The following is a 14,272-nucleotide window of genomic DNA, read 5'->3' on the forward strand; positions in this document are numbered from 1 at the left end:
TCCTTGCCGGCCGAAATTAAACTTTTTTTTAATATAAGCAAAAGCTGCTTTATCACATTTCTTCGAAATGCAAATATTAATACACATCAGGCAAAGAGCACGACAGCAAAAGACATTGCAAGTACATTACTGCAGATCAGTTCCAAAGCAGTTGTTAAACAAAATGTACGCAGCCAAAATCTAAAAAAAGACTTTCTTGGATTAAAAAATCTGTTCAAAAATTGCACTTATGGAAGCACTTGCCTTTACAGCTAAAACACTTTGACAAGTGTTGGGTGGGGGGGGGGGGAAAGAGAGGAGGTTCCAAACCAACTGCTGGTACCCATTACATCCTGCTAATCAGCTACAGATTATTGTACAATAAACTTGGAGTAATGAGGTCCAATTCATTATTCCTTTAGTGACTAGAACTAGGGGGCATAATCTTAGAATAAGGGGCTGCCCTTTCAAAACTGAGATGAGGAGAAACTTCTTCACTCAGAGGGTAGTAAATCTATGGAATTTGCTACCTCAGAGAGCTGTGGAAGCTGTGACATTAAATAAATTTAAAACGGAGATAGACAGTTTCCTAGCTGATAAGGAAATAAGGGGTTACGGGGAGAGGGCAGGGAAGTGGACATGAGTCTAAGTTCGGATCAGCCATGATCCTATTGAATGGCGGAGCAGGCCCGAGGGGCCGTATGGCCTACTCCTGCTCCTACTTCTTATGACATCATACATCAGTTACTTGGAACTTTATGACCGACTTGCTGGTCAAATAAACCTGAACAAAACTACCAAAATCAACTCCACAATATATGTATTTTTGTAAAATGGATACATCAGAGAAAATAATCCCATTTTGGGGGGTTTAGCGGAGTATCATAAACTGAGCAAATTTCTTTCACAGTTTAGGAAATGTCGGCTTCTCAATGAGATCACTGCCCAGTGCTCAATTACTCTCTTAATAAACATACTTAACGGAGATATCAGTCTAGGTTTCCCCGCTGTGCTCAATCCGACTTTGGGGTGCTAATCAGGCAGACGGGGGGGGGGGGCAGGGACTAGTTACGTTGGAGAGACAGCACTACCATCTCTGCAGCTTACCACCATGATACTATTACTAGCTTTGCATGGTCACTGATCGGTGGGAAAGCAAATCCAATGGTTCCAGTGAAAGCAGTAAAAACTTGTCTGTAACTATTTTCCAATCCTGTCCAAGAGAGAGAAAGACAGGCCTTCAATCTGGCACCCCAGGCCTCTATGGCAGCAGTATGAGTGTCCCTGTATGAATCAGGGTCCTTAGGGCCTCAGTCACAGGAGCCACTGCTGCAGATGTCCCCGGAGCTGCTATTTACAATCTGTACCAATGACTTAGATGAGGGGACCGAGTGTAATATATCCAAGTTTGCTGATGATACAAAGATAGGTGGAAACGTAAGCTATGGGGATGATGCAACGAGTCTGCAAAATAATTGGGTAAGAAGGTGGCAGATGGAGCATAATATGAGGAAGTGTGAAATCACCCACTTTGATAGGAAGAATGGAAAAGCAGAATTTTTTTTTTTTTTTTTTTTTAAAAAGGAGACACTGGTAGATGTTGGTATTCAGAGGGATTTAGGTGTCCTTGTACATGAATCACAAAGCTGACATGCAGATACAGCAAGCAATTTGGAAGACAAATGGGTACGTTAGCCTTTATTGCAAGGAGGTTGTCGTTTAAGAGTAAGAAAGTCTTGCTGCAATTGTATAGGGTTTTGGTGAGACCAGACCTGGAGAACAGAGTACAGTTTTGATCTCCTCACCTAAGGAAGGATATATTTGCCTGCGAGGGGGTACAATGAAAGTTCACTAGATTTCCTGGGATAAGAGGACTGTCCTAAGGAGAGATTGAGTAGACTAGGCCGATATTCTCTGGAGTTTAGAAATAAGAGGTGATCTCATTGAAACACAAAATTGAGAGGGACCTACAGGGTAGATGCTGAGAGGCTGTTTCTCCTGGCTGAAGAGTCTAGAACTAGGGGTCATAGTCTCAGGATAAAGGGTTGGCCATTTAGTGTCTTGTTTTACACACTTTGTATAAAAATAATAAATTGCAGGACAATGGAGTATTACAGTTTAACTCTTTTATTAAGCATTAGGTCTGTGATCTTACTCATAGCAGCACAGTGGGGAAAGCCTGGCATTAGGGCTCCTAGCCTGGGTCTTCAAAACAATAGTAGTCCTTACAGATGCCTGCAGGCCAATGACAACTCAGCATGTGATCACGTGAATAATAGGTATTCCTTACAGATGCCTGCGGGCCAATGATAATTCAATATGCAAATGTTACATCCCCTTTCTTTTAAAAGAAAAATGTTATGCATTACTTTTAAACCTTTCTTCTACATAATGTTCTTGGTACCATAAACATATAAGTAAACTCAGCATTTAACTAGCACTGAAAACATCTCAACGTTTCAATAACGATGTACATTTTTTTTAGGGCAGCGATCCCCCTACACCCTTTGACAGTTCACAAGTCAAGGATAACTCTAGGCTTGACCTCTCGTCCCAACCTTGTGTGGTATGAAACTGAGCATGCTCCTGAATCGGTCAACAATTCAGGTTCAGGTTTAGGTTCAGGTAAGTATGATGTGTTTTGTGTATTGCTCTGTTCATCACACTCTGTTGAACTGATCCTCTCGTTGGAATGACGGTGTTGTTCCTTGGTGTTCAGGAGGTGCCTGCGATTGCGGCGGTACACCTGTCCTTCTGGGGTGCGGACATGATACGATCGCTCAGTGTCAGTTGCTGGATGACGACTGTTGGCTTCCAGTAGTCATGCTCCTGGATTCTGACGGATTCTCCATTGTGCAGCAGCGGCAGCAGTCTAGCTGACCTGTCATAGTATCTCTTTTGGTGTTGTTGTCTCTGTACACGTTTTGCATGCACTTGCTTGCAGCTGACGACCTCTGGCTGCAGCTGCTGGTTGGCGCTTGGAAGGATTGAGTGAAGTCTGCGGCTCATCAACAGCTGTGCTGGTGACTTGAAGTTGTCAACCGGAGTGTTGCGGTACTCAAGAAGACTGATGTAGAGGTCTCTTTTGTCCGCTTCGGCTTTGTCCATGAGTGTTTTTGCAAGCTGGACAGTTTTTTCAGCAAGGCCATTACTTTGAAAGTAATGTGGGCTTGATGTGACGTGTGAAATCCCATGCCTTGGCAAACGACTCGAACTCTTTTGATTTGTATTGGGGGGCCATTGTCTGAGACTAAAGTCTCTACCATGCCATGCCTGGCAAAGGCTGCCTTTAGCTTGTGGATCACAGCTGCAGATGTGGTGCTGTGAAGCTTGTCCAGTTCAAAAAATCTGCTGTAGTAATCAACAGTCACTATGTAGTCCTCGTTGTTCCATGTGAACAGATCCATTGCCGTGACCTGCCAGGGCCTGTCTGGGATACGGTGAGGTATCATGGGCTCTTTGACATTTGATGGGCGGCGTTCTAGACAAATGGAACATTTTCCGACAATGTCCTCAATGTGTTTGCACATTCCGGGCCAAAAAATAATGGGGTAGATTTTCCCGAACCTGTCAGGAAGAAGGCGGGACTTCCCCTTTCGGGTTTTTGACCCGCCTACTTCGACGTCCGGCCAATCCGCGTGATTTTCCCTTGATTGACCTTGTTCAGCCCGCCCAGCAGGCCAATTAAGGGCCACCCGGCAACAGGTGACGTCACAGACTGAAATTTCATCTGTCAAGAGTTCTTGACAGATGAAATATCAGTGTTTCACAGCTGTTTGACGCTGTCAAACACTGACAGTCTGAGTTCTACCATGAGTCATTCTGCACAGACTCAGTTAGAACTCTTACCGGCACTCAAAGCTGAAGGCTGTCACTTTTCACAGATCGCAGCCGTTCAGCTTTAAGTACCGGCTGAGTGATGCGCTCCTGACGGCTACAGGAAGAAAGGCTGTGAAGGTAAGTACAGGTAAGTAAAAGTTCTTTACACACTTTAGACACGCCAAACACACTTACCTTTACACTCATGCACCCATCACTCACCTGAGCGCCAACATCACGACTCCTCCAACTCCTTCAACCCAACGGCCCGCCTGCTCTAACCTGGCGTGGTTTGGAGCCGTCGGGAAACCCACACGAAACCTCTCAAAATAGGGATTAGACTAAAACTGCCTGTTAACTACCTGTTAACTGGCAGTTAATTGGCACTAATCCCTTCCCGCCTGGTTTCGGCAGGTCCCAGTGCGGGCCGGGTACCCGCCGCCCCTGAAACTTACGTGGGGCGGGGTTTTGGGCAGGATGGTGTCGGGGCCCCCAAATTCAGGATTTCCCCCCCCCCCACACGCCTGAAACCCCACCTGACGGCTCCACGAACATCTAGCCCAATGTCACGTGCTCTTTGTTTGCATTTTTCCATGCCCATATGTCCAGCATGAATTTTTGTCAACATCTCTTCTCTGAGACTGGTAGGAATGATGATTTGCTCCCCTTTGAAAACGATTCTGCTGATTTGTGACAGTTCGTCTCTGTGGTTCCAGAATTCAGATATGCTCTGAGGGCATTTCCTTCTTTCTTCAGGCCATCCTTTGCTCAGCAGTGTGAGTTGTGCATCTTTCTCTGTTCCTGCTCAGATCTCCTTCAGTTTTGAGTCACTCACAGGTAAGCTGTTGTACACCATGTGCACCTGCACATCCATGCCTTCACTGAGGCTGCTGTCCTGGTAGCTAAGAGACTTTCTGGAGAGCGTGTCTGCGACAGGAATGTCTTTGCCTGGACGGTGAATGATTGTGAAGTCATACTTCTATAGCTGAAGGATCATTCTCTGTAGCCTTGGTGGGGCTGCGGCTAGTGGTTTCCTCATGATTGACTCGAGGGGCTTGTGGTCGGATTCCACAATGACTTGTCGGCCATAGACGTACTGGTGGAAACGCTTACATCCAAACAGAATTGCATATAGCTCTTTCTCGATTTGAGCATAGTTGATTTCACTGTCTGAGAGAGATCTGGAAGCGTAGCCGATGGGCTTTCCTTCTTGCAGTAATACTGCACCTAGTCTGTACTTTGACGCGTCCACTTGTAGTCTGAGCTCTTTGTTGGGGTCAAAGTAGGCAAGAACTGGTCCTGGTTCTCTGGTGATTAGGTCTTTCATTTTCTGAAATGCTGTGTCATGTTGTTTGTCCCACAGGAACTCATTGGATTGTTTGAGCAACTGACGCATGGGTGCGTTGATTTCGGAGAGGCTCGGGGCAAACTTGGCTAAGTAGTTAACCATGCCTAGTACTGTCTCTAGCTCTGCGCGGTTCTTCGGCGGCTCCATCTTCTTGATGGCGGAGATTTTCTCTGGATCCAGCTGAATGCCATCAGTTGAGAGGCGATGCCCAAAATAACTGATCTCGGTGGATCCGATTATGCTTTTCTTGGGGTTGAGCCGGATACCTTTCTCCCGTGATCTTTGTAGCATCGCATGGAGGTTCCTGTCATGTTCCTCTCTACTCCTGCCATAGATGAGGATGTCGTCTACGATTGTGACTACTCCGTCAAGGCCTTCAGAGGTTTCGTCGATCTTCCACTGGAATTCATCCTGAGCTGAGATAACACCAAATGGTAAACGCAGAAATCGGTAGCGTCCAAATGGTGTGTTGAACGTTGTTAGCTTAGATGACTCTTCCGTGAGCTTGATAGTCCAGTATCCTGATCGTGCGTCCATTACACTGAAGTAACGTGCTCCCACTAGCTTGGGTGTGATGTCATCTAGCGTTGGTAGAGGGTAGTGAGGGCGTTTGATAGCCTTGTTCAAATCTCTGGGGTCGAGACAGACTCTGAGCTTGCCTGTACGTGGTTTCTCAACCACTACTAACGTGTTGACCCACTCTGTCGGTTCTGTTTCCTGGACGATGATTTCTGTATTCTCCATGCTCTGCAGCTCCTCCTTCAGGCGACTACATAGAGCAAGGGGTATCCTTCTCGGTGGGCAAACCACAGGGGTTGCTGCTGGGTCAAGGTGAATAATGCATTCACCTGGGAATAGTCAGATTCCTTTGAAAACGTCAGCAAACTCCTCCATGACTGTCTCCTTCTCAACTGGTGCTGTCAATGATAGCACTAACTTGACGAGGTCCATGTCTAAACATGCCTTTAGACCTAGCACTGGAGGTGCTCGAGTGTCAACAATGTAAAAGTCCAACATCATGTCGCTTTCTTTGTACTTGCATTTCATCGCGCATGTGACTTTTACAATGAGCTGCTCACCCCCATAGCTGGTCAGTCTGTAGCTCACACTCATCCTTCAAGCTGTGATACTCACTCAGAGGAATTACATTAATCTGAGCTCCAGTGTCTAGTTTAAACTTAAGCTCTTTGCCCTGTTTTCCTATCTCAATATCTGCAAAGGCTTGCTCAGTCTCTGAAATCTGTTTTTTCTGTGACACAGAATCAATACAGTTCCTCTGCATTTGGCTCTCTATCTGGCATTTGGCTGTCACTCACTGTGTGTACTGCTGTTCCAAAAACAGTCCTGCAAACTTTAGCAAAGTGGTTCCGTTTACCACATTTAGCACATCGACTTCCTTTGGCAGAGCAGTGCTCCTTTTCCCCATGCACCTTGTTTCCACAATATCCACAGTTTTTGAAGCGTTTTATGTTTGTGTCACTCATTTTTAGAACTCTCTCTGTTCTTTCTGTTCTGAAACACGCTCTCTGGGCAATGACAACTCAGCATGTGATCACGTGAATATAATAGGTATTCCTTATAGATGCCTGCGGGCCAATGATAATTCAATATGCAAATATTACATTTAGGACTGAGATGAGGATAAATTTCTTCACTCAGAGGGTTGTGAATCTTTGGAATTCTCTACCCCAAAGTTATGGATGCTTAGTCGATGAGCATATTCAAGACTGAGATCGATAGATTTTTGGGCACTAAGGGAAGCAAAGGATATGGGGATAGGGCGGGAAAGTGGAGTTGATGTAGAAGTTCAGCCATGATCTTACTGAATGGCAGAACAGGCTTAAAGGGCTGTATGACCTACTCCTGCTCCCATTTCTTACAAGGAGATATTCGGACTGGTGACCTAAAGCTTGGTAAAAAGAGGTAGGTTTTAAGGAGTGACTTAAAAGAGGAGAGAGATGCAGAGGTTTAGGGAGGAAATTCCTGAGCCGAGATCCTAGGCAGCCGAAGGCCTGGCCCGCAATGGTGGAGCGACAAAAATCAGGGATGCGCAAGAGGCTAGAATTACAGGAACGCAGAGATCTCGGGAGGTTGTAGAGCTGGAAGAGATTACTTAGATAGGGAGGGGCGAAGCCATGGAGGAATTTGAACAAGGATGAGAAGTTTAAAATGGAGGCCGTGCCAGGCCAGGTGCTAGCACATGGATGATGGGTGGACAGGACTTAGTGCATTTTAGGACACGGGCAGCAGAGTTTTGGATGAGCTCAAGTTTATGGAGGGTGGAAGGTTGGAGGCTGGCCAGGAGAGTATTGAAATAGTCGAGTCTGGAGGTAACAAAGGCATGGATGAGAGTTTCAACAGATGAGCGGAGGCAGGGGCAGTGACAGGCAATATTGCAGAGCTGGAAGTAGACAGTGTTTTGTGCTGGAGAGGATATGGGGTCAGAAGCTCAGCTCAGGGTCAAATAGGACGGCGAGGTTGCGAACAGTCTGGTTCAGGCTCAGACAGTAGCCAGGAAGGGGGATGAAATCGGTGGCTAGGGAACGGAGTTTCCAATCTTAAGGGGCAGAAATATATCTAAATATGAGAGGCTAAATTCATGAACATTAATTTCTGAATCATAGACCTACCTATCACTCTTGTCAGATAAGAGATTTAGCTTGGATTTTTATTTTGGAAGTTTTTGTGCAAGAACTCTCCAGAATGTGGTAAATTTAATCGAGGTTAGTTTGTGCCAGGTCACACTTGATTTATTCTGCTTTTAGACGCCACAGCTGACCTGGAATAGTTTCACTGGGCCTTGAAATTCTTCTACGCATACAAGTTTGTTCTTTCTCTCAAGTACTTGGACAAGAAACATCCTCTTTAATAGATAACACTATCAAAGTACAGATTTGTACTTCACTCACAAATATTGGCCTTTTTTTTTAATCCCTTACTTTCAAGGGGGGCACCACCAAATCAACAGCTAATCATGGATAATCAGATCACTTAAAAAAAAACTGCTTTGCAGTTTCTCAGTATTAAAGTTTTTGGGTTAGATTACTCCTGGAAACCACAGTAACAATAGCATGATCAAATTTGCATTTTTGTATTTTATTCCCACAGATACTGTACCAGCAAAAGGTACTGAAGAAGAGCAGTAGTACTGAAAAGGAGGAATAAAGCAGCAAGAGAGATAATTAGGAAGAAACATAGCTCAACTTACAAATTAAACCATCACAAAAAAAAATTAGCTAACAGCAACAACTCATTACCAGGTTGTTGCTGTGCACAAACCATCTGTCAGATGATGATCAGGAGCTGATCTAAAACTAAACAGCAATCGCTATGGATATGGGTTGCAGGTTTGATCCCATCCCCAGGTATCAACTTCAGTTGCCATTGGATTTTTGGCAGCATCACAGCCGAGACTTGATCCTGCCCTCCTCCAAAATCCACACAGAAATGTAGGAGCCATTGAGTAACTCTCAGGAACATAACCCCTGACTGATTTCACACCTTCCTCTCCAGCCACGGGACATGGAGACTAATTGTCCTGCCACTAACCCGGTCCCCCAGCTCACATCATCGAGCTTGGCGAAGATTAGGGATCAAGCCTGGGCCTGTACTGGTCGGAGTAGCTCCAGGCAGAGCATTTATCAGCTGGCCAGTGTTCCCCCACTCCTCCCGATCATTTTGGATCAATTTTCTTTCTTCCCCTGATGGCGCTGACCTTTGGGGTCCCATGGGTGCTGACTACAGAACCTAGACAGCACATTTCAACAGCTGAGAGGCACCAAAGTCAAGCCCGATCCCATCTTTGCCCAACATCCATACAAATGCACTTCTAACAGGGGGCTCTGGATAGTGATCAGTAATGGAAACCGTGTCCATTTGTCACTTCCCTAACCCAGGGAGGGCAAGGCCAATTGTAGTACTCCCAACACTGCCTTGCCCGACATTAGCTAAGTTAGCAGAGACAGGAATCAAACCAGAGAATCTTACAGCACAGGAGGAAGCCATATGGTCCATCGTGCTGAAGAGATCGCAAAGTCTCTGAAGAATGGATTCAGTCAAGAATATTTTTTTTGTGGACTTTATGGGATTTTTCTGAGGGTATTTTCCCTGTTATGGGATCGCCCTGTGCAGATACGTGAAAGACTGGTTTTGTTAAAACTCCAGAGAATGCATGGCAGTTGGCTGTGACAAAAGAACTCATCCAGAATGCATGGGTTCGCCCAACAGTCCTGGAAAAAGGAAGTGGGCCATTGAACTTGATTAGAAAACCATTCTAAAATGCAAAGCACGTCTCACCTCCATCTCAGAAGAGAAGCAGAACAATGAACCCACTAGCTCACCCAGCAAAGACCGAAAGATATGTCCCAGACTTAGGGCCGTTAACCCAATACGCATGGGTCTGAGGATGACTCATCACAGGTTTAGCACCGGAGTGCTCAGAAGCAAATGGATTTTTAAGATTGGTGGGAAAAGACAGGCAGACTATCCATAAAGACAGATTCTTTTCCACCATTCTCTCTCTCCCGCTCCTGCTCCAACAAGACAAGTACCAGAGAAACTGACGAGCAGAGCGATCAAAACCGGGGTAAGCTTAAGGTCTCTCAGAAGTCCAAAGATGTGCGGGTTAGGTTGATTGGCTATGATAAATTGACCCTTAGTGTTGGGGGGATTAAATACGTGGGGTTACGGGGATAGGGTGGGATATGTGTTGGTGTAGGGGTTACGGGGATCGGGTGGGATATGTGTCGGTGCAGGCTCGATGGGCCGAAATGGCCTCTATCTGCACTGTGGGGTTTCTGTGATTCTGTGAAGTGAAGTTTTTGGGCTATTCCGAGGGTGGGAGCTTCGTTTGGTTCAGCCAGGCGAAGGGGTTTATGCGACTGGGTAATTCGTCCAAAAATGTGCGGGTTAGGATGATTGGCTATGATAAATTGACCCTTAGTGTTAGGGGGATTAAATACGTGGGGTTACGGGGATAGGGTGGGATATGTGTTGGTGTAGGGGTTACGGGGATCGGGTGGGATATGTGTCGGTGCAGGCTCGATTGATCAGCCATGATCTCATTGAATGGCGGAGCAGGCTCGAAGGGCCGAATGGCCTACTCCTGCTCCTATCTTCTATGTATCTATGTTGGTAGGGGTGGAATTATAGTCCACCATAGCTGTTTTTAAGGGAATTACTGCTCGTTATAGGCCCCAGTTTTGTACTGTATGTATGTTGATTGTAATCTGGATTTTATTCTCCACAGGGATTGTGATTTAGTTTAGTAGTGCATGTTTTAGCCAGTGTATGTTAGACCAACTAAATACAAGTTTGATTTTTCACCGAAGCATTCCTGTCTGTGACTTATTTCATTTATGTAAGAAGTCACACAACACCAGGTTATAGTCCAACAGCGTTATTTGAAATCACAAGCTTTCGGAGCGCTGCTCCTTCTTCAGGTGAAGTCTGAATTACACTCTGAATAATAATTCCCGGGTATAGAACTTTCGTAAGGCGGGGGCGATTCGAACCGTCCGTCTAGCAATTGGGCTAGGATCAAAAACCGTTTACATCTCCTGGCGACCAGCGGCAGGATCTGGGTTAAAGGAGTGTAAAAACCGCCTACAGTGCCTGTGTCGTCTCTTTGAAAGAGCTATCCATTCCTCTGCTCTTTCCCTAGAGCCCTGCAAATGATCAAGTATTTATCCAATTCCTTTTTGAATGTTACTATTGAATCAGCTTCCACCATCCTTTCAGGCAGAGCATTCCAGATCATAACTCTCTGCATAAATTTTTTAAAAATCTCCCTCTGGTTCTTTTGCTAACTATCTTAAATCTGTCCCCTCTGGTTACTGACCCTCCTGCCAGTGGAAACAGCTTCTCCCTATTTACTCTATCAAAACCACTCAATTTTCTGTTTGGCTCTGCCACTCAACATGTTAACCAGCTGAACCATCCGGGAAAAGCTTGGCAGCCTTCCTACAAGAAAATAAAATATTGACCGAAATAAAACAAAACCAGTCAAGATAAGGCATGGCACTTTACAATTGAAAAACAATGCCATTGGCTATTATCTGATCATTTCCTTACCCAACAAGGTAGCAATCAGTGCAGAGTCTATCCCATCAATGGGTTCGCAGATTCGAGCCACGACTGGATGCACTTGCTGGGAGAGGTAGTACTGTGAGTCAACGGTCAAGGTTTCCTGTTTCTGCAGCTGCTCTGGTGCATAGGCTCGCTGGCTGGCACTCAGGTTTGAGCCGTCCTACAGAAACACAAGGGTTTTATCTTTGCATTGAAACATTAATCACCAAGACCAATATTACTAACCTAAGAGACGGCAAGTTCATTAAAAAAAAGTGTACTTTGCCCAGGGAGTTTAAGAGGATGTATTCATAAATATATAATGAAGAATTCCTTTGTTAACACATAAATCTGTGAAGTCCTCAAACATGCTTTTTGCAAACAAAATTTGCACTGTGTAATCCTATTGTTTTGAAAAAGAATCAAGGATACATACTAATTTGCATTTTAAGGTTAACTTTGTTTTCACATGATGTGCAGTTGTCTGGTTATCTACAGGTTGTCCTTCTGTTACAACCAATGTATGTCCTACACTCGTATCACTTGACAGATTGAATTTAGCAACTTAATTAAGTTTATCAGCTTTTTTAAAAACATACAGCCAAAAACTAAATATTTGTTTGAGGGATTGCAGTAAACCCTAATGCTTTCTGGACTCAACCTCAGCTTCTAAGCATCAATATAGGAATTTTCATTTGTATAAATCCTTCAAAGTCCATCCACTGGGAGAGGGAAATCAATTTAGCTGGGGATCAGTTTCTCAACACTGGAACTTCCGCCTCTGATAAAACTTTCAAGGCTCAAACTGAGAGTCAGTTAGCAGTTGGCAACCTGTCCATTCTGAAACCTTGATTTGGTTGAAAGTCATTTTCCCCCCCAGTTCTTACTTGACAAATGATGTAGGAGATCGTGTCCCCAGCTTTCATTTTCCGTCCACCTTGGGAATTTATCCACATGGCAACATGGACATGTGGCAAGCTTTTCTTATCTGGGTAATCTTGAGGATCTTTCGTCAAAGCCTAAAATGATAAAGCAAACACAAGCAAATATCACAACTTTAGTTTATTCTACAAAAATGCAAAAAGACAAGTGGGGAAAAAAGTGTACCCACAGAAACCAAAGTCCTAGTTTATAAACTCACAATTTATATTTCATTTACCTATTCTCTCATCTAATGGTGCTGTTACAGTACCAGTTTATGCTAGTTTGTCACTTCTTGCTTAGAACAATACTTAGCCAAGCAACGTCGGGTTATACTGCCAGCTCTACACTACTGAATCATGAACACAGAGTTCTCCACATTCATGTCAATATTTAACTTTGTTCATTGGCACTCAAATCCTAAGACAGGATTGTCTATACCGTGCTAATGTTAAACAAGTTAAAAACAAAGTTTAGAAAGTGCCCAGTACAGGCTGCCAGAAATTTTTTTGAAGTTAGCTTCACACTATGTCGTTATATTGTACTTCATGGGAAGCAAAATGGAGCGAGATGATAGCCTCAAAATAAAAAAAAATCTACTTGCACCACTTACCAGAATTTGATTTGCTTTTGGTCAGTGACTTCGATCCCTAATTATACTGCATCAATGCAAAAACTTCCGGCCCACTCGTAGCCAGCGCATTTCCAGCAACAGATTCTCTTCCCACCACTTCACTGCTGGAGTCTGCCAAGGATCTATCCATGGCCACCTCCTCTCATCATCTAGATGCTGCTCCTTAGTGACTTTATCCGCAGATATGGAGTCAGATTCCTCATGTAGGCCACTGATACCCAGCTCGACATCAACTCTGCACCATCCCCCATAACCCTTCCGCTGCTCGTGTTTAAATCCCTTCATGGCCTCACCCCCCCTTATCTCAACCTCCTCTAGCCGTACAACACCCCGCCCCACCACCCCATCCCAAACTCTCCGTTTCTTAGATTCTGGCCTTGTGCATTCCCCATTCCTTCACCCCATTGATGGCTGTGACATTAGCCAGCCAGGCCTTTATAGTCTATAATAAATGCAAGTCACTGCTGTTGGATGTAAGTTCCTATACACAAATTAGTTTGCACCGTACTTGCGACCAATTAATTTTTTTCTAAACATGGGAGCTGGAGGTTAAAAGGACAATGACAGAAAATATTGGGGGTGGGGGGGGGGGGGGGGGGGGGGGTTAGGGGAAGGGCAAAATCAAAAAATCCTCTTACCAATCCCAACATACAAGTATCAGTGTAAATGATTCCTGCAAAACTTACTTTTCATTTTTACATATACAGTACAAAATAAAAATCATCTGCATGAATGTCCAGAATGCTTATGCCTATACAAGTGCTAACTTTAGTCCATCGTTCTTCCAATGCGTACATTGTCTGTGTTTTTTTTAAGTTTGGGCTGCATCATGTTCTACTTGAGGTCCCTGAAGAGCAACATCTGTGTGAAGTCATTGTCAGTAAGCTGTAAAACACTAGTTTCAGGAGATTATATACCAAAATCACAGCTGAAGCTATTTTATTAAAAACAAGCTGTATTTAACCTCCCTGCAGACACTGTGCAAGTGTTGCCCATCTCCTGATGAACTCTCCCCATCAGCTCAATAACTTAAACCACAGTACATTGCTACTGTGGACTTGACTCTAAGCAAAAAAGGATAAGTGGGAAAAATTTGGTTGATTTGCACCTCCCATTAGCGCCCTAAGAGGGAGCTAAACAACTAGCACCCGGGCACGGCGCCACCAACGCCTCCTGCGAAATTCAGCGGGAGGGGTTAGCGGCAGTGGTAACCGTTAGTGCCCTGTGGCGCTGCGCCTCCGGCGATGACGTCATCGCTGTGTGCAGTGGACCAGCTGGGCCCCGGGTTGCGCTGCGCTAGGCCCCTCCCCTTTAATAAGGGGAGGAAGGCCTGCAGTACCGCGGCATGACGTGGCGAAGCGCGTGGCACTGCTACACGTAGCGCTGCGATATTTACTTGCTGTGCCCCAAGAGGGAGGTGGGGTGCTTCCATGAGCGCCCGCCTCCCTCTTGGGGCGCTACCAGTGAATTTTGGGCACGGGGGCGCTAACTTTTTCGGGGTGCTA

General features: G+C 45.0%; 2 protein-coding genes across 4 annotated transcripts in view; one reads left to right on the forward strand and one right to left on the reverse strand.

Moving 5' to 3' along the window:
• The window catches only part of arxa (aristaless related homeobox a), a 165,435-nt gene extending 155,321 nt beyond the window's left edge, over positions 1-10,114 (forward strand). For both annotated transcript variants that reach the window (XM_086006564.1, XM_086006567.1), the window contains one exon: positions 8,255-10,114. In XM_086006564.1, the coding sequence (XP_085862690.1) occupies positions 8,255-8,292 (38 nt within the window). In that variant the 3' untranslated portion in view covers positions 8,293-10,114. The remainder of the gene's footprint in view (positions 1-8,254) is intronic.
• Positions 1-14,272, reverse strand: part of pola1 (polymerase (DNA directed), alpha 1) — a 316,470-nt gene that overhangs the window by 127,577 nt on the left and 174,621 nt on the right. For both annotated transcript variants that reach the window (XM_086006560.1, XM_086006561.1), the window contains exons 31-32: positions 12,100-12,231; positions 11,219-11,393 (exon numbers count right to left, since the gene is read on the reverse strand). In XM_086006560.1, coding sequence (XP_085862686.1) covers positions 11,219-11,393; positions 12,100-12,231 — 307 coding nt within the window. The remainder of the gene's footprint in view (positions 1-11,218; positions 11,394-12,099; positions 12,232-14,272) is intronic.

The sequence above is a fragment of the Somniosus microcephalus genome, chromosome 14, assembly GCF_052327205.1.
Source record: "Somniosus microcephalus isolate GS21.2 chromosome 14, FLI_Smic_1.0, whole genome shotgun sequence".
In the NCBI taxonomy this organism is placed as follows: Eukaryota; Metazoa; Chordata; class Chondrichthyes; order Squaliformes; family Somniosidae; genus Somniosus; species Somniosus microcephalus.